Below are 19052 nucleotides of genomic sequence, written 5' to 3'. Positions count from 1 at the left end.
ATGCTTTAGCTGTGAAAAATTCCTGGTTCTATGTAAAGCAACATCTAAAGCAGCAGAGAGGGGAAACAGTTATATTTTCAAAAATAGTTAAGCCAGACTGTTTCCTGGAGATACTTCATTTATTTTTCAACCTCAGATGCTACCGGCTATTTTTGGTAGGGCTAGACATTAATACTGACCAGTTTAGCTTTCCTGACTGTTAACAAACTATCCCACAATGAATCTGCCGAAAGACATTGTGGTGATCCTTTAACATACACATTTTCTAAAATATATGCTCAAAGTAAAAAGATCCAAATTCACAAGAGTATGAAATATTTATAAAAAAATCATGCATCAGATCATACAGTCTAGAAATAAAAGAAGATTCAAATTCAGTAATAAAGGTAAGAGCAATACTTGCTCTAACATTTAAGAAAGACCTTGGACTCCCAGAAGGTCCTGGGCTCAATTATCTTTTTCTGTTTGCAGAGACGCAGTAGCAAGGGCTACTGCTGTGACTGGCTGGGCAATTCCATGGAGCTGCATCTTTGCAAGTTTCTTCTGTTCACATTCTGTGACCAAACGGTTCAACTCTGCTGCACTGTATCCAATAAGAGTCTTCAAGTCACAGACAAACTTGTATACAAATCTCTTGCCTTGAACTTTACAAATCATGTCCCCATCATAATAATACCTTTAAAAAGAAAAAAACAAAACACATTAGGACTACATAAAAACATAAACATTTTGACTTCTTAACAATATTTCAGACTATTCCATAAGCTTAAGCCTAGTATTGTATCTATCACAATAACAATTCACATCAAAGTTTTACAGAAATCCTTAATATTATCCAAGGAAACATCAAAATATCATTAACTGCAACTGTGAGGCTAAGTACTCTAAAATTTTATTACCAAATTCAAAGATTATCTTCAATAATTATGATGAAACATAATTTAAAAATAAACATTTTTAAGCAAAACAAAAAACCCTGGGAGCAGTAACTGAATCTAAACACAAGGGCTATGAATCAGAATCAGATTCAAAACCTAACATTCTCAGGAGTTCCTGCTGTGGCGAAGTGGGTTAATGATCCAGCTTGTCTCTGTGGAAGATCCCCAGCCTAGCACAGTGGATTAAGGATCCAGCATTGCTGCAGCTCTAGCATGGATTCGATCTTTGCATGGAGCTTCCATATGCTGTGGGTGCAGCTGAAAAAGAAGAAAACAAAAAAACGCCCCCAAACCTAACAACTCAACCTTTTACCCTTTGTGACCACAGGAAAGTCACCACATTTTCTTTATGCTTATTCCTCATTTATAAAATGAGGTTAAAAACAGCACTAACCCTCAGAATGGTTAAAGATTAAAATGATTATCTTATAAAGTGCTAATTAGTACACAATGACTGGCACATATAGCCCTCTGTAAAATAGCGGCTAAGCTGATAACTAAAAATCCAAATAACATGAAGATTTAACACACATTTTTTTTGGATTATTGGAATGTCTACTTTTATTATGTAGCTACCTTTATTATGTAGCTATACTTTCACCTTTACCATTTTAATATGTAAAGGTTTTCTTTTTGAGAAATTCTCCAAACCAATAGGGAGCCTCAAAAGTATAAGAAAAAGGGCTTAAAAGAAAAAAAGAGAAGAAGAGAAGATACAGAAAAACAGAAAAGGGACCATCATAAAGAAACAATGTTTCTAGGAGTGGCTCAGTGGTTAACCAACCCCACTACTATCCATGAGGACAGGGGTTCTATCCTGTCCTCGATGGGTTAAGGATCCCGTGTTGCTGTGAGCTGTGGTGTAGGCCAGGGGCTATAAAAGACCAAAAAAAGAAAAAAGAAAAAGAAGCAATGTTTCTAAACCTACACTGGTACATCTAGGGAAATCATTCTCCAAGTCTGGACTACTGTTGCTTTCTATGGAAACAGAAACAGATTTGGACTTACACTAACTTTGGAAACACACTTTATTTACCCTCATGCACTGCCAGTTCCAACACTAAGAAAGTCAAGACTTCTCTGGGTTGGCAGGTTTTGAAGCCTTTTAGTTTAAAACTGCAGGGCCCATTTATACCCAATCTGAGGAAGAGCTGTTACAAAAGAACCAACTTTTTGCAAAAGTATCAGTGGTATATAAATGACTATACTTAACAGGATTTTATTATAAAAACCACTCAGTTTAACCAAAAATCTATTAATGGAAAGATTAAATGCAGAAAATGTCATCTTTCCCTAATTTTGGAAAGGCTAAAGTGAAGCGGTTATTATGTTCACTTTCCCAGTAAGAGATACAACAAACTGGGCAGTCTTGTGTGTCTTCTTCTGTCCATTACATCAAAATAAAATTTACATCTCAACCTACAAACCACCATCTGGTTGTTATCCAAATGCTGTAGACGTTTCAATTTCTTAAAAGTTTCTACATAATATAATATGTAAGGCTACAACAGACAGACACTTGGAAAAAAAAGGAAAATAAAGAAAGAAAGTGGCTGTTTATTTCTAGGAGGAAAATGGAGTTGGTTTAATCATGTTTCTTGCTAAGAGGTTATAAAACACCACATACGTAAGGGTTTGGTTTTGGTTCATGTTTTATTTTTTATTTAAAAATATTTTATTTACACTTTTACAATTAATTTACTTTTATTAATTTTTATTATAGTTGATTTACAGTGTTGTGCCAATTTCTGCTGCACAGTATAGTGACCCAGTCATGCATATATATACATTTTTTTCCTTATATCATCAGGATTAAGAAGACTTGGTGCACATACATAATGGAATAACCACTCAGCCATTAAAAAGAATAAAAAATGCTACTAGCACCAATATGGATGCAACCAGAGACTTCCACACTATGTGAAGTAAGCCAGAAAAAGAAAAGTATCATATCACTTATATGTGGAATCCAAAGCATGGCAAAAATGAACCTATCTACAAAACAGAAATAGAAAATTTATAAAATTAAAGTATAGGTGATTTACAAAGCTGTGCCAATTTCTGCTGTACAACAAAGTGGCCCAGATATTTATCTTTTTCTCATATTATCTTCCATCATGTTCTATCCCAGGAGATTGGATATAGTTTTCACTGTACTATAGAGTACCTCATTGCTTATCCTTTCTAAATGCACATAAGTTTTCATTTTAATTAGCAATTTTACTAAATACTTCTCCAATCTAGTAACAGATGCATCATACAACCACATATAACAAACAGCACTTACTGCATTTGTTCTCTCCTTAAAAAAGAAGAAAGTAGAAAGGTACACAATACCTGTATTTTCATGGATATGATTTCTTTTCTCCTCCACTTTAAAAAAATTGTAATTTTTAAAACCTTTTAAATTAGGTAATATATTGCACAAACAGAAAAGACACAAAAGTGAACAGCTCAGTGATTTATTATAAAGGGAACATTCACCTGTTAACTATAACTCAGGTCAGAAAACAGAACACTGCCAGCCCCCCAGGACCCCCCATGGCCCTTCCCAAATATCACCTTCCCTTGCTCTAAAAGATTAATATGATCCTGTTTCATGATAACAATTCCATTATTTCTTTTTATATTCTTATCACCCAAACTTATTACTTTTGTCTGGTAAATACTCAGAAGAGAAACTGCTGGGTTACTAGTCAGTTTAAATTCCTATTAAAAGTGCAGAAGTATCCCCACTGCTCCATATCCTCACTAAGGCTTGGTATGGGCAGTTACTTTAATTATTTTAATTTCAGCTGGGATGTGCATTGTGCCATTTCATTGTGGTATGAAAATGCATTTCCCTGATTACTAATGAAGTTGTACATGCCTGCATATATTCATTGGTCATTTGTATAATCTCTGAAGTGTCTATTTAAGTCTCTTGCCCATTTTTTCCAATTTTCCTATGGATTTGTAAGAGTTCTTTAGATACTCTAATTAAGAGTCTCAGATTTAAGTGTGGCTTGACCTTCACTCTCTTAATGACAGCTTCTGATGACAAGAAGTTCTTAATTTAAATGTAGTCCAACGAACTGATCTTTTCAATGAGGTTAGTGCTTTTGGTTCTGTTTAACATCTTCCTCATCTACCAAAGTGATGGAGGCACTTCTAGATGCTTCCCTATCTTCCTTTTCACATTTAAAGCTACAAGCTACACAGAACTGATTTTTACTATGCAGTGGGAATGAGTCTATATGGATAGTCAATTGTTCCAACACTACTGACTGAAAAGTAGGTCTTTTTCTCATGTCTTTTCCCCACTGTTATCTTTATTTATTTATTTATTTGTTTTTTAGGGCCACACCCATGGCATATGGAGGTTCCCAGGCTAGGGGTTGAATCGGAGCTACAGCTGCGGCCTGCACCACAACCACAGCAATGCAAGATCTGAGCCGCGTCTGTCATCTACATCACAGCTCAGATCCTTAACCCACTGAATGAGGCCAGAGATTGAACCCGAAACGTCATGGTTCCCAGTCGGATTTGTTTCCACTGAGTCATGACGGGAACTCCCCTACTGTAACCTTTAAATCAAATGTTTCTATATTCTTGTTTCTCTTCGAGTTTATCTATTGTAAACGCTGGTCTATTTGTCTATCCTAGGAAAATGGCATAGCATCTTGTTGTAGCTTTACAGTGCGTCTCAATATCCTGTAGAGCAAGTCTTCCCACTTTGTTAAGTAAGCTTCTTTAGGTATCCTGGTTATTGTGATACTTTATATTCCTATATAAATTTTACAATTATCTTGTCAAGCTCTCTGAAAAAACTTATTCAGGTGGTTATTACACTGATACCTAGGCCAATCTGGGGAGAAGTAACACCCTAATTAATTCAAATAATTCATCTGTAATTTTGAGGGAACTTGTAAGCATTACAATCACATCAGCTGTCAAAAATGACAGTTTTAATTCTGATTATATGGAAAGAATCTTTAGATAGTTGGTAAAGTGTTTGAGGCTGAATAAGTGATACACACACTGAAAATAAAGCATTTTACTTACGTATGCTAAGGAAAACAAATGGTCATTCTGGAAAAGGCAAATAATCATGATAAACTATGTAAAAGTACTTACATGGTCATGATGCTGAAACAGTGAATACTGATCTAACGAACACTTCCACATAATTATATAATTTTACAGGGATGAGGGGATGGAAGAGAAGTGTTTGTGTGTGTGTGTATAATGATGAGAGGTAAATCATAATCTCTCAATGAGTAATTCAGACAATGCCCAAGTGAAACATGAAGTAGCAGTAAAACCATGTTATTTAGCCTGCAGAACTGCTCTATCAAATTCACTCTTCCAAAAACATAAGATGTAATTTCTATATATCCTACTTCTCTGATACTTAAGTGCACATATTGAATTTTCATCACTGTAGTAAGCATAATTTCTCACAGTAATTATGTCAAAAAATTTCATAGCACTCAAGAAATTACAAATAATTATTCTATTCCAACTCAACTGGTGTAAAATTTGGATATTCAGATTTAGGAAGACTGTAGGGGAAGGAAAAACAGGGAAATGGGTGAACACTTTGCAGCTAATTATAAAAAGTGACAATATTTATGCATTTGCTAGAATTTACACTCATCCAATTCACCTATGCCAAATGACAACAGCTCTATTTGTTATGCAAATGACAAAAAACTCAAAGATTAAATGTTGGTTTTAAACAGAGGAGTGTATGTTTTCAAATCAAATAAAAATAATCCTAGAATTATCTTTTAAAACTTCTATGTACCTCAAATTACTAAAAATCTTAAGAAGTAATTTTTAACAAAAGTGTGAAAATTTTTAGCTTTTTTAAATAAACATCTCATAAACAAGTATTTTAACATCATTATATTATAATGTTTACACCTAGAATAAGATAACATTTTTTAGAAAGTTTTGATCATTAAAACAAACAAAAAAAAAGAGTTCCTGTTGTGGCTCAGCAGGTTAAGAACCCAGCTAGTATCCGTGGGGATGTGGGTTTTATCCCTGGCCTTGCTCAGTGGGTTAATGATCCAGAGTTGCCACAAGCTGCAATGTAGGTCGAAGATGTGGCTTGGATCTGGCATTGCTGTGACTGTAGCACAGGCTGGCAGTCGCAGCTCCTATTTGACCCCTAGCCTGGGAACTTCCATATGCCAGAGGTGTGGCCCTAAAAAGAAAAAAACAAACAGTAATGAATGCTTACCTTAATGCACGACTAAGTTTCTCATAGTTCATGGTGGGTTTATTTTTACGTTGTCCCCATTTCTGTGCAACCAGTTCAGGCTGATTTAGCTTAAACTCTCCTTCATCACCAACCCAAGAAATGCAATCTCGAGCATCCTTGTCAGTAAGAAGTTCTAGCAAAAACTGCCACAGTTGGATTTGACCATTGTTTCCTAAAATTGATAAGGATGATAAGCATTGACCACAGTGCTATGGATTAACAGAGAGCAACAGGAAACAAACTGATCCCCTAGTTCAAATCTCAGCCACACTAAAATCACCAATCTTTTTTTTTACAAATGCTGTCTAAATACTGCCAGAGAAATAGCCCATATTCACATTTTCATGCAGTGAAATAAAATGAAAATTCTCATAATTTGGCAAATTTTATAAATAACAGGTGATAATGCAAAAATACCTGTTCTGTTTCCAGGTGAACTTCTATCTTCTCCTGAAATCCTTGGAGCTCTTTGTACTTTAGCTGCCTTTGCACTACTACTTATAGCTTTAATCGCAGTTGGTGTAGCAGACTGAACTGATGCTGGAATAATCTGCACAGCTGCAAAGAAAGACAAGGGAAAAATTTTTTTTTCCTCCTTCCAATATAAGCAGTGGAAAAAATTACTGAAAGAAATAAAATGCAATTAGTTTAAGTAATGTTCACTAATTACCTCAATAAAAGTTCAGAGAATAAGGTATAATGTTTGCATTACAGTTTGTGAATCTTAGCAAATATGAGTTGGTCTCTTTATTTTGGAAAACCTTGGTGATGTATATACATTAGATAAAGTTATAGAAACTTTTTTTTTTCCCCTTTCTTTTTTGGCCACCCCACGGCAAATGGAGTTTCCAGGCCCGGGATCAGATCCAAGCTGCAGCTGTGACCTAAGCCCCAGCTGCGGCAATGCCAGATCCTTAAACCACTGTGCCAGGCCAGGGATCAAACTTGCGTCCCAGTGCTTCCAAGACGCCACCAATTCTGTTGTGCCACAGTGGGAACTCCAAAACATCTATTTTTAAAATATTTATCCATAAAAAGTGGTTTAGCAAATTTTGGAGAATGTGGAGAAAGGATAATTCATGTTCCACTGCTGATAAGAGTTCAAACTTAATACCACTTTGAGAAAAAATTTGGTAATGTCTAGTAAGATTGAAAGGATAGCAACCCTGTATTATAACCAGAGAATCTGACACGCATTCTTATAAATTCTCATTCAATGATGTTCACAAAATTTTAAAAATAATACACAGCAGTGAGAACGAATGAAACTGAGCTGCATGTATCAACATGGGTCTCAAATAAACAAAAAAGCAAGTTATAAAAGGTTACACACAATATATTACCACTTTTCCCAGAAAGTTTACACATGTGCAAAAACAATGCTATAAAGTGCTTATGGTTATAGAGTTGGTAAAAATATAAAATATGCATAGAATAGTAAACATCAAATTCAGGACACTCATTTAAAATGGGATCTACCACAGGTGAACTTGATATATAAAGTTTTCTCTTATGGTGTATACAGATGATGATTATACTTTATAATTTCTTTGTATATCTAAAATACTTCATACAAAATTTAAAAACTAGTTTTTCTTTTTACTACCTTGCAGTACTAAAGAAAGAAAACATGTCTTATTGAAAAATGGGCCATATATTATGAGCACATGAGTACTCACGTTGATCAATTGTAACTATCTCATTCATCTGTTGTTCTTGGCTGGCCAATACATCTGAAGAACACACATAAAAATGTTTGTTTTCATTTAAATCAGAAATGTAAAGTCTAATCCAGCAAAATTCAACTTAATGAAAAAAAAAAAAAAAACCCTCCACAATTAAAACAAAAACCAAGCAAACATAAAAGCAAAACATCAAACAACTGAAACTTACTGGCATAATAACTTAAAAAATACTTGACAGTCACATTATAGGAAAAAGATATTTTTAAGAGAAATAGCAGGGAAAACTCCAATTTCTTTTAATGTTCAGAAAAGTTATTCAGAGAAGCAGAGTTTTCTAAACATAAATATTTACTCTAAATCATTTATCTATCTACATAAAACCATGTAAAAGAAACAGAAAAATCACCAAGATCAGATCAAAGATGAGAATACACATCACACTGAAATTATTTACACTCTTCATCAAAAAGCCTTCCTCAAGATGATCTCAGAGATCGTCATAATTTACTCATCTAACATCCATTTTTGAATAAAACTGCCTTGACTTTGTAATGCTTCTTCTTAAAGACGGTTAAATTTTCAGTGGAACGGTAGCTGTCCTGTGTCACAACTGAACTAAATCATTAACACATCTATAAATATAGCTCTCAACATAAGACTTACAGTGTAAAAGGTCCTAATTCAGCCCTTTGGATAACCATTCATCACTCATCTGTTGCTATTCCCTATGCAAATGCTGTTCTTTACCTCTCAGACAAGAGTTAGACTTTCCAGTCTCTATTCCTTCAGCCAATCTAAGCCCATCTTCCCATCTAGACTGGATGCTTCTCTCCTGAATTGAAATTGTACCACTAGCAGTGATCTGTGTACTGAGGCCTGGGCTCCCATCACAGTTCTGCTCAGGAAGCCACGCCAGGATCCAATTCCAGACCCAGAGCTGGAGAGGGCTGGAAAACTAAAAGGAGATCTGAATCCTACTCCCAGATGGGAGCTTTTCCCTTGGGGGTCCCTGAGTTTGGGAATTTAAACAATTATACAAGATGAGCCTCAGACAGACCTGGGTTCTGATCTTAGTATTCACTTACTGGCTAAATGAATACGGTAAATGACTCGAGCAACTTGATCACTGATTTCTTCATATTTAAATGAGATACCCTCACCTACCACTTCATGGGGTTGCTATGAGGATTAAAGGAAATGCTTTGAACAAGCACAATGCCTGAAACATAGTTGACTTTTCAGTAAAGACAATACTCTTTAACCCAGATCCCTAGTTCTGAGCATTCTCCCCAAGAACTATCTCTCTTGAAAAGTCCCTGCTTTATATTTGCTGTATATTTTCCCCCAAGCTTTATAAAATTTCCCCCAAATTTTGTAAAAATGATATTGTTCATTTGTGACTATAAATGAACAAGTGCCCTAGCTTAAAAAGAGGCAAAAGCCAGTCACCACCACACAGTACAGGTGTTACTGGCCTGTAACATCAGTTCCTCAGCCCTGATTTTCAGAATGGAGTTTGGTTTGTTTTCTGGGAACTCTTAAGATAGAAGGCAGAAAACAAAAAGAAAGAAATTTTTGAAAGACCAGTCCAAAACCATATATGCACTCTAAATCCATAGTCCTCTGTAGCCCTCAAACCCTGGCCTTGCACGAAGCATGCCGAGCCCCAAAAGGCAAAGCTCTGGGACATATGGAGGCATTTTATGGAGAAATACCTTAGGGAATTAAAGAAATGAGGCAGTTCTTTTTCCTAAAGAAAATCCTCAGCAAACAGAGCTTTGTGCCTTTGGTGACAGAAGACATATTCATATGTAGGACAACACAGAGATGGTACTACTGGAACATTTCCTAATGAATTATCCTCCACAAGTATTGTAGGACCTAGAGGAAATTTCTTTTTTCTTTCTTTCTTTCAATTACAGCTGATTTACAATGTTTCTTCAATTTGTGTTGTACAGCAGAGGTACCCAAGCACACACAGTTCCCTGTCCTGTACAGCAGATAAGGGGAACGGCAGGAAGGTGGGTAACCTAACACAAAAATCTAAAGAGGAAGTTCTGTTTAATACTGCTTCTCCTTGCTAGATCTAGATCACCGAGGAACAGATGACAGATGCTGGGTTAATAAATACCTTTCAGAAATATGCTGTAGGGAGTTCCCATTGCAGCTCATGGTAATGAACCCAACTAGTATCCATGAGGATGCAGGTTCAATCCCTGCCTTGCTCAGTAGATTAAGAACTCAATGTTGCTGTGAGCTGTGATGCATATCACAGACACAGCTCGGATCTGGTGTTGCTATGGTGTAGGCTGGCAGCTGCAGCTCTGATTTGATCCCTAGCCTGGGAAATTCCATATGCCTGGGGTGTAGCCCTAAAAAGCCAAAAAAAAGAAGTATGCTGTAGATGTCACTCTATAACAGGGATCAGAGAACCCAGACCACATTCAAAAGAGCTTGTCCTGAGAAGCGAGGCTTGTGAATTACAGAAAGTCCACCGGAAATAGCCTTACACATCATACTACCACTACCCACTCCCGGATTCTGAACTGAACACTGGATTTCCAATGCAGATGGGATTTCCTTGCCAGCAGAGCAAAGATGCTCTGGGGTTTGATACTTTTGAAAACAAAACAATTGCAGAGCAGAGCTCTTCTGAAGAAGACCCGTTCTATAGCAAGGGAATGGGAAGATTCCTCTGCCTCCTTTGCTACGAAATGTCTCTGAAGGAGCTTTAACATTTGAGAAGCACTAGAAGAATCAGAAAAAAAAAAAAAACAAAAAACCCAACCAAATGCTGATCTACGGGAGACAGTGAAAACCATGAATTTGAGAAAAACTAAACTGTAGTCTAAACACTGTCCCTCTTCTATTCTTGGGAGTTCCTACAAGAAAATATTTCAGTAAACATGACTCACATGTTAGGAATCTGAAACAACTCAGAATTTACCTTACTCGTATGAAAAGCTCTGCAGAGAAGAAAACCTGTGAGGCCAAGGACAAACCTTCAACCAGAATATTCAATTTATTTATCTAATAGGAACTGAAACTGGAAATAAACCCTGTAAACGTAATGAAAAGCAATAAGACTTTCAGATATTTTTTTCCTGCTAATATTTAAAAGAACCCAACGCAAGAGAGACACTACCAATAAAAACAACATAGGAAAGCCTCTCTACAGAGCTCATTTCTTATTTAACAGCAGATGAAAACCCTAAGCATTAAATGACTCTGAAAAAAATCCCTCCACCAAAGCTGTCCCCTTATTGGGTACAGAGTAGAATGAAATGTTACCCAATACAATTCATCCATAGCCATTATGAAAACAAAGTCAGAGAGTCCCATTCACACATTCTGAAAAAAGTGTGAGTTTAGCTAGCATTTACAATTTATATAACAGCGTTAGGAAATGGGTTACTGGAAGATACTTTAACAGTCACTGAGATACAAGATAGATCAAAATTCAAACAAACTAATTTATGTCTATTTAGGCTCTGTTGTTGGACAGCCTTAATCATTACAATAATGTCTGTGGAACAACACAGAAACACTATAACCAGTGGCTTCCAATTCAAGATGGTGGGTTCATACTTATAATTTCCCTCTCTCCCTTAAAATCCCATTGAATTAAAAGACATTTAAAAAAATTTAATCTCAAAAATGATGAGAATGAGAGAGAAGCCATCCATGAACAAATACTCTTAAATTTCTAGAAGATGAGCACACATGAAAGAACTGATTGATGAAACATAAGTCAGCTACTAGAATATTTATATGCAAAGAGCTAAATGCAGGGCACAGAATCTTTCTAAGCCTCCGTTTCCTATATGAATAAGGAAAGTAATGATTTGCAGCATTAGCACAAGATTGAATGAAATTATACACATAAAGTTCTCAGTACAGCTTTACACAATTAACAAATGTTAATTACTATTACTATCATCAATAATAATTAAGATGAAATCAAAGTTATAAAGAAATAAACTTAAGTTACAATGCAAATAGAAAATAATTTCAACTTTATACATTTTCGAAGAAGTTCCAGATGACTCCAGAGAATCTCTCCCCGAGGAACCCGCTGAAAAAAGTCTTCTTGGTTGAGACTACACAGTTCTCTTCCGGAAATATTCAGTGTAGTGAGGTCTATGTCGGTCATGCTGAATTCCTTCATTACCCAAACCACCCAGTGCAGGACTTGGTCTGTGGACCACTGTATGGGATCTAAAGAGAAAAATATTACTGTTGGTCTAGTTGCAACTTAAATATTATCTAAATTTACAGTCAACTTGTCAACACACATACATACATACATGCAGATAAAATCCAGGCAGGTTTTTCTCTCCCTCAAGTGAAATAAATTTAATATATGAAATAAAAAAGATTATTTTTTCTTCTCAAATGGCTGCACTCACAGCACATAGAAGTTCCCAAGCCAGGGACTGAATCCAAGCTTTGGCTGGGACCTATGTAGTAGCTGTGGCAACGCCAGACCTTTTAACCCACTGCACGCCAGGCTGGGGATCAAATCCATGCCTCCACAGCAACGCAAGCTGCTGCAGTCTTAACCCACTGCACCACAGCAGGAACTCCATGAAATAAAAAGATTCATATGCTCTATTTACTCCTTCGTTCCTTGTCAATTTCTTAATCTAAATTTTTGATGGATTCATTTGTTTCTATATCAGTTACTCTGAAATTTAACAAGAAAAACAAAATGCAAAACTGCTCTCTACTGGGCCAAATGGAAGAATTAAAATACATGATTACCTTGGAGAAAATGGAGTAAGTTATCCAAGTTTTAAAAAATTTGTAGTAATGAGTTGATGCATTAAAAAAAACAAAAAACAAAAACAAACAAAACAAAAAAAAAACTCTAAGGAGTTTCTAGGGTGCAAGACATATTCTCCAAAATAATTTTTCCTCATTTTTGCTTCTTGTAAAAATCTACTTGCTTCTGAACTTACCCTTATGATGGCAACTTACAATAAAACATGCTAATTGCATGACTACTCAGCTGTCTTCCCCTATAAGATCTTGAGGTCTTATTTAAATATAAGCATTGTGTCTTATAAAGCACTTAATTTTCAGAGCTTACCACATGCTTTGTGCATACTTCATTAAATTTATAAAAGGTGAATCCAAATAGCTTCATTTTCTTCATCATTTTTTACTATCTAATAAATTCACAAATGAAAAAGATGGCCAACATGTATGAATACTTCATTATTGGCACCTAATAGAGCATTCTTCTCACAGAATTTTAATAAATACTAGCTGAATTAATTTTGGAGTAGGTATTTCTGCATGGAGAAGTTAATCCACCTAAATAGTATTGATTATATGCCCCCAAGATACATGCTATTCAATAAGAAAATAAGTGGGAAAAATAACATTTAAGTACTTATCAAGAGCCAATTTATAGCAAAAATGAATCAAACATAAGAATACAGGAATGAGGAGTTCCCTTCGTGGCTCAGTGGTTAATGAACCCAACTAGGATGCATGAGGATTCGGGTTTGATCCCTGGCTTTGCTCAGCGGGTTAAAGATTCGGTGTTGCTCTGAGCGTGGTATATACGTTGCAGACGTGGCTTGGATTCCGAATTGCTATGGCTGTGGCCTAGGCTGGCAGCTGTAGATCTGATTCAACACCCAGCCTGGGAACTTCCATATGCCATAGGTGTGGCCCTGGAAAGCTAAAAAAAAACCAAACAAACCAAAAAAAAAACCAGGAATGAGAGCCACAGAATCGATTTTTGTTTGTTTTTTCACAAAGAAGTTCAGGAAGATTCTGAGAAGATGACAGGAAAATTTAAAAAACTTCTCTCAACGTACACATAAAGCAAACACAAACAAAACAAAAAAGCCCACCATTAAAAGGAACTGGAGGGCAAAAGCAAAAATTCATGGGCATTTATAACTATGCGATCTGATATCTCCATGGAACCCAAAATACACAGAGCTGAAGACAAAGCAGTAAGAGCCACAAGCCTTGCCTGGTATGAGCATCTGTGCAGGAGAGAAAGCAAAGAAGGAAGCAAAGGGACATCTGACCCATTCTCTATCCTGAGCATGGGAAAACCTCAACAACAGCCAGGAAGTACTCTATGAAAGCACAAAGGGCCAAGCTGAAGGAGCAGCTCAAAGCAGTTTTGCCCAATCCAACAGCAGTGGAGTATAAAGGTCCAGGGTAAGCTTTAAAGGTGATGCAGCAGTATATCACCTATGAGATTTTCAAACTAAGTCAAGGATCACTTTCAGAAGAAAAGACCAAAATAAGGAAAAACTGGTGGGAGTGGAATTGAAACTGAGTAGTACAGGAACATCAAGGAAAGGGAAAGGGAAAGAGGAGATCCAGATAAAAGTGGAGTAAGGAAAGGCAGGAACTATGAAAGCAAGAGGCTCTTTTTTTTTTTTTCCCTTTTTGGACTACACCCATGGCATATGGAAGTTCCTGGGCCAGGGACTGATCCAAGCCACATCTGTGACTGATGCCACAGCTGGGGCAACACCAGATGCTTAACCCACTGGGCTGGGCCAGGGATGAAACTGGTGTCTCCACAGAAACAAGCGAGATCATTAACCCACTGAAGTGGGAATTCCCAAGAGGCTCTATTTTTAATATTACTTGAAAACAAGAGAAGGCGTTCTAGAAAGTTAGAAAACCTATCCTGAACCAAACTTCAAAGTTCAAAGAAGCCTACTGTACACACACATGAACAAAAGTATCAAAAAACTAGGGGAGGAGTTCCCGTCGTGCCTCAGTGGTTAACAAATCCGACTGGAAACCATGAGGTTGGGGGTTCGATCCCTGGCCTTGCTCAGTGGGTTAAGGATCTGGCGTTGCCATGAGCTGTGGTGTAGCTCACAGATGCGGCTTGAATCCCGTGATGCTGTGGCTGTGGCGTAGGCTGGCGGCTACAGCTCTGATTACATCCCTAGCCTGGGAACCTCCATGTGCCGTGGGAGCGGCACTAGAAAAGGCAAAAAGACCAAAAAAAAAGGGGGGGGGGGATAGATTTGGCCCACCTTTTTTCTTAAATAACATCACAACTTCCAGTTTAACCTAATTAACCGCCATGAATGTTTTCCTCTAAGTTCCCGGTAAAATGATAGTAAAGAGATTTTCAAAAGACGTAAACTCCTAGGAACATGGATGCAAAACAACAGAAATGGATGAGAGATTTCAAGTAATTTTTTGGAAGACAATAAGTAGAGTGAAAAATCAAGTGGAATAAAAAAAGCTATAACCTAATCCCTGACTCAGGAACTCCATATGCCCCAGGGCAACCCCCCAAAAAAGGCTATGACCTAAAATATCTATTAAAGAGGAAACCAATTAAAAAGTGGAGCATCCCTCCTGCTACTAGCTCAGGCCATGGTGGTTCCATGTTGTAGATGGAAAACGAGGAGATTAAAATATGTGTTGTGGTTAGAATCTCCAGAGCCTCTCCTTCATTCTTAGGAGCCAACTGAATGGAAGCATCCCCTCACACGTAGGCATCAGGACACTTTAGATCAAGGAGAAATACAAAGTGGAAGCTAAGAGAACAGATGCCAGTAAGAAAAGTCTACAAACAGAAGAGTGAGACCCTCCTACCCCTCCTCCCACCACTTTGCACATCGACCCTAAATCTTCACCGCAGCCTTCTACTCCTGACAGGTGTTTGGCCAATTCTCAAGAGAAGCTGAAGAGACCCAGAAGAAAGATCTATATATACTGACACTTAAAAATATTTTAATTAAATGACCAACACCTTTTTTTACCAGAGTATAGTCAACCAACCCCTTCCAGACTTTAATTAGGTTTAATGTTATTCACTCTTAAATATGAGAAGATGGTTAAAAACAATCAGGTATTTGAGAGACTAAAAAACAAACCACTAGACAAACAAAAGTAAACAGAAAAACAAAACCCAGAGAAAGTAGAAGTAATGCCATAATAAACTAAACAAACCAAAAAAATCAAAAACTAATAACCCCCTCTCCACTGAAATCAACATACTCAGAGAAGAGAAAACATGATCAAAATGCTATGGAAAAGGAACAACCAGAATGAAGAGCCCTCGTAAACTGAAAATAAAAATCAGAGAGGCTGCAATATAACAACAAGAAAATTCGGCAGAAAGTAATACAATTAGATGTGGAGATGAAAAATAAGGAAGGAAACAAAATGCAGAGGATCAACACGGAAGATTCAACAGGAGTTCTATTAACAAGAACCAAGAAACACAGAAAGCAATTATAATGAAGGGAAACTCCCGGAACTCAAGGCTACAATGGTCTGGATAAGCAACTGTCCAATAGACAGTTCAGGCCACTATGTAATTTTTACATTTTCTAATAGCTACATTAAAAAGGTAAAGAACTAGATGAAATTCATTTCAATAAAAATGTCATTTATTACATCGAAATGTTATCATTTCAACATGTAATCAACATAAAAAATGTATACGATTTTATATCATTCTCTTTTTGTCTTGGCCGTTTTAGAGAACATTGCAATTCAAACCAGGCATATTTTGAGTGCTCACACGGGACTAGTGGCTACCGCACTGGCTAAGTACAGGGCTGGATTGAGATGCTACACTAAAAAGCCCTGAGCAAATTAGGAAGATCCACACTGTGACGGGACCGAGAAAAAGACGAGATCCTGAACAGCTCTTCTCATTCTTTGAGGAATAGCTAGGTCTCCTGCTTCAAACTGGACTCTTTTATCTTATTATGCTCCAGTGAACCCCTCTCCTTGCTTCCCGAATCTCTCCTTCTCCCACTAGTTCCACATCATTTACCTACAAATACACTCACACCACCAACTCCTGGACCTTCAATATTTTTTATTTATCCCCCCAGCACTCTTCCACTTGCCTCTGAAAAAAGTTAATACTCAAATTTCTCCATTTCTACAATATTTATCTCCTGTAATTCAGCTCTGTCTCTCCAACTCAACAGTTACTTTTATCTATATCTACCAATGAGCCTCTGATCACCAAATTTAGTAAGATACTACTCAGTCAGCATTTTTTGACTTTCTAGGCAGCGTCAAGGTTTTTGACCACCTAAAAGTCTTTCTTGGGGTTCCCATTGTGGCTTAGCAGAAATGAATCTGACTAGGATCCATGAGGATGCAGGTTCGATCCCTGGCCTCACTCAGTGGGTTAAGGATCTGGAGTTGCCGTGAGCTGTGGCGCAGGTTGCAGATGTGGCTTGGATCTGGTGTGGCTGTGGCGTACGGCTCTGATTCAACCTAGCCTGGGAATTTCCATATACCATCCATGGGTGTGGCTCTAAAAAAAAAAAAAAATTCTTTCTCAAATTCAGAGACACTATATACAGTTCTTACTTGCCTTTTTTCTCTTCAGCTATTCCATGTCTCTGCTCTTCCTGCTCCTCAACCCTAAACGTTGACAAGGTCCAGCATCGTGTTCTTTTCCATTTTATTCTCTTCCATCAGACTACATCTACTTTTATGACTTACAAACCCAATGTCCCAAATAACATCATTATCTCTAGTCTAAATCTTGTGTACTTTCTGGCGACTTCCAGTTGAGTATATATTACTTCAAAATCAAGAATTATCAACACTTTCCTTTCCAACCAAAAATCCAAAAATCTTTCCTGCATTTTTTTCCTGTACTAGACTTTCCAACGCCCCTGCCCCACTAAAGTTTGGAACACATGGAACACATGGAGTGTCTTTCCCACGTTCCACTGAAAGCCCAGCATTTAACATGGTGCCTCACTCAGGAAATAGATAACAAAGACATAATCAATTCTTATCAATATGATTCTTGCGTAGTCATCCAAGCTTGAGAAATTAGATCAGCATTTGAATCTCCTCTACCCCCACACAATCCATCAGTTGCTCAGTCCTGTCACTGTTTTGATTCACCTCTTCCTTTCTACTCCCACAGAAATCACCTCGTCTAGGCTAACCTAAATATTATCACTAAGTCACACCTAAACCACCTAACTTATGCCACATAGCGCTGCCACATTCGCTTTCAACTGTCACTTCCATCAATCAAAAACGGTTCTATAATGCTACAGAATAACTCCTTCCCCACTCACTGTATGTTCTCATGCTCACGCATAGCATACTCCCACGTCTCAGCTTTGCACATACATTTCCTATCTGGAAGGTCATCCTCTGCCCAACAGTTTCCTTGTCTATAATAAACCCCCAACTTCCCCCCCACCGCCCTGCGCCCAGGCCATTATGATCCCTTTGAGACTGTAATTCTAAGTTTCCTTTATACCGGTTATTGATAGCTTAAAAACATGTTATCTTTATGTCAATTATCTCCTTTCATCTATCTTCTTGCTCTTCAACTACACTGTGAACACTTTAAGAGCAGAATTTTTTTTTAGTATGTTTGTATTCCCAGCACCATCACATATACAGACCCAACCCCCCCCAAAAAAAACAACAGCAAAAAAAAAGGGAAAATCAATATATTACCTAAATATCCTGCATCTAAAATAGATAACTTACTCACCCTAGTGTTTTCTATGTCAAGCTTAATTCTTATTATTCTCCCTAACATTATTATCATGTATTTTATTACCATAGGGTATCCCAAGACGTTCTTGCTCTTTCCTATAACCCTCAAGTGCAGCAGCCCATCGTGTCACTTGTTCTGAGGTTTCATCTGAAATAGTTGTAATGTGTTTTGTGCCATCAAGAGTTATCACTTGAGCTTCCTCAACAAGATGTGCTTCTGCTTCAGCATGGTGGGCATCTGGATCAATAACTACTTCAACTGTTTCTGCTGGTTTAACAATTTCCAGGATGTTTAGCTTTGGTTCAATTCCTTAAAAGTAAATTGGAGAGAAAATAAAAAAGCATATTTAAGTCAGAACATGAATGAAAGTCACTAACAACATTTAGCTTAGTTTATGTGTTCATACATTCTCAAATGGTAGAACAAAACCCATTTTAAATATTCTTGGCATTATGTCTAGACAACTTAAAAGATGAAAAAAAAAATTAGAAATCTGTTATCTTCTTAGGGCTGCACCCGCATCATATGGAGGTTCCCAGGCTAGGGGTCGAATCTGAGCTGTAGCCACCAGCCTACGCCACAGCAACTCAGGATCCGAGCCGCATCTGCAACCTACACCACAGCTCTTGGCAACACCGGATCCTTAACCCACTGAGAGAGGCCAGAGATCGAACCCA

At 37.2% G+C, this 19052-nt stretch overlaps 1 protein-coding gene across 3 annotated transcripts in view; it reads right to left on the bottom strand.

Annotated features, from left to right (window-relative positions):
* Window positions 1-298: 298 nt before the first annotated feature.
* Window positions 299-19052, bottom strand: part of GABPA (GA binding protein transcription factor subunit alpha) — a 34866-nt gene continuing 16112 nt past the window's right edge. For 2 of the 3 annotated variants that reach the window (XM_047794935.1, XM_047794925.1), the window contains exons 5-10: window positions 18439-18684; window positions 11898-12092; window positions 7869-7922; window positions 6607-6747; window positions 6169-6361; window positions 299-676 (exon numbers count right to left, since the gene is read on the bottom strand). In XM_047794935.1, coding sequence (XP_047650891.1) covers window positions 448-676; window positions 6169-6361; window positions 6607-6747; window positions 7869-7922; window positions 11898-12092; window positions 18439-18684 — 1058 coding nt within the window. In that variant the 3' untranslated portion in view covers window positions 299-447. The remainder of the gene's footprint in view (window positions 677-6168; window positions 6362-6606; window positions 6748-7868; window positions 7923-11897; window positions 12093-18438; window positions 18685-19052) is intronic. The other variant, XM_047794944.1, reaches the window with a different exon arrangement.

This window comes from Phacochoerus africanus, chromosome 1 (assembly GCF_016906955.1).
Source record: "Phacochoerus africanus isolate WHEZ1 chromosome 1, ROS_Pafr_v1, whole genome shotgun sequence".
NCBI classification, from domain to species: domain Eukaryota; kingdom Metazoa; phylum Chordata; class Mammalia; order Artiodactyla; family Suidae; genus Phacochoerus; species Phacochoerus africanus.
This window is presented reverse-complemented; position numbering and strand designations above follow the sequence as displayed.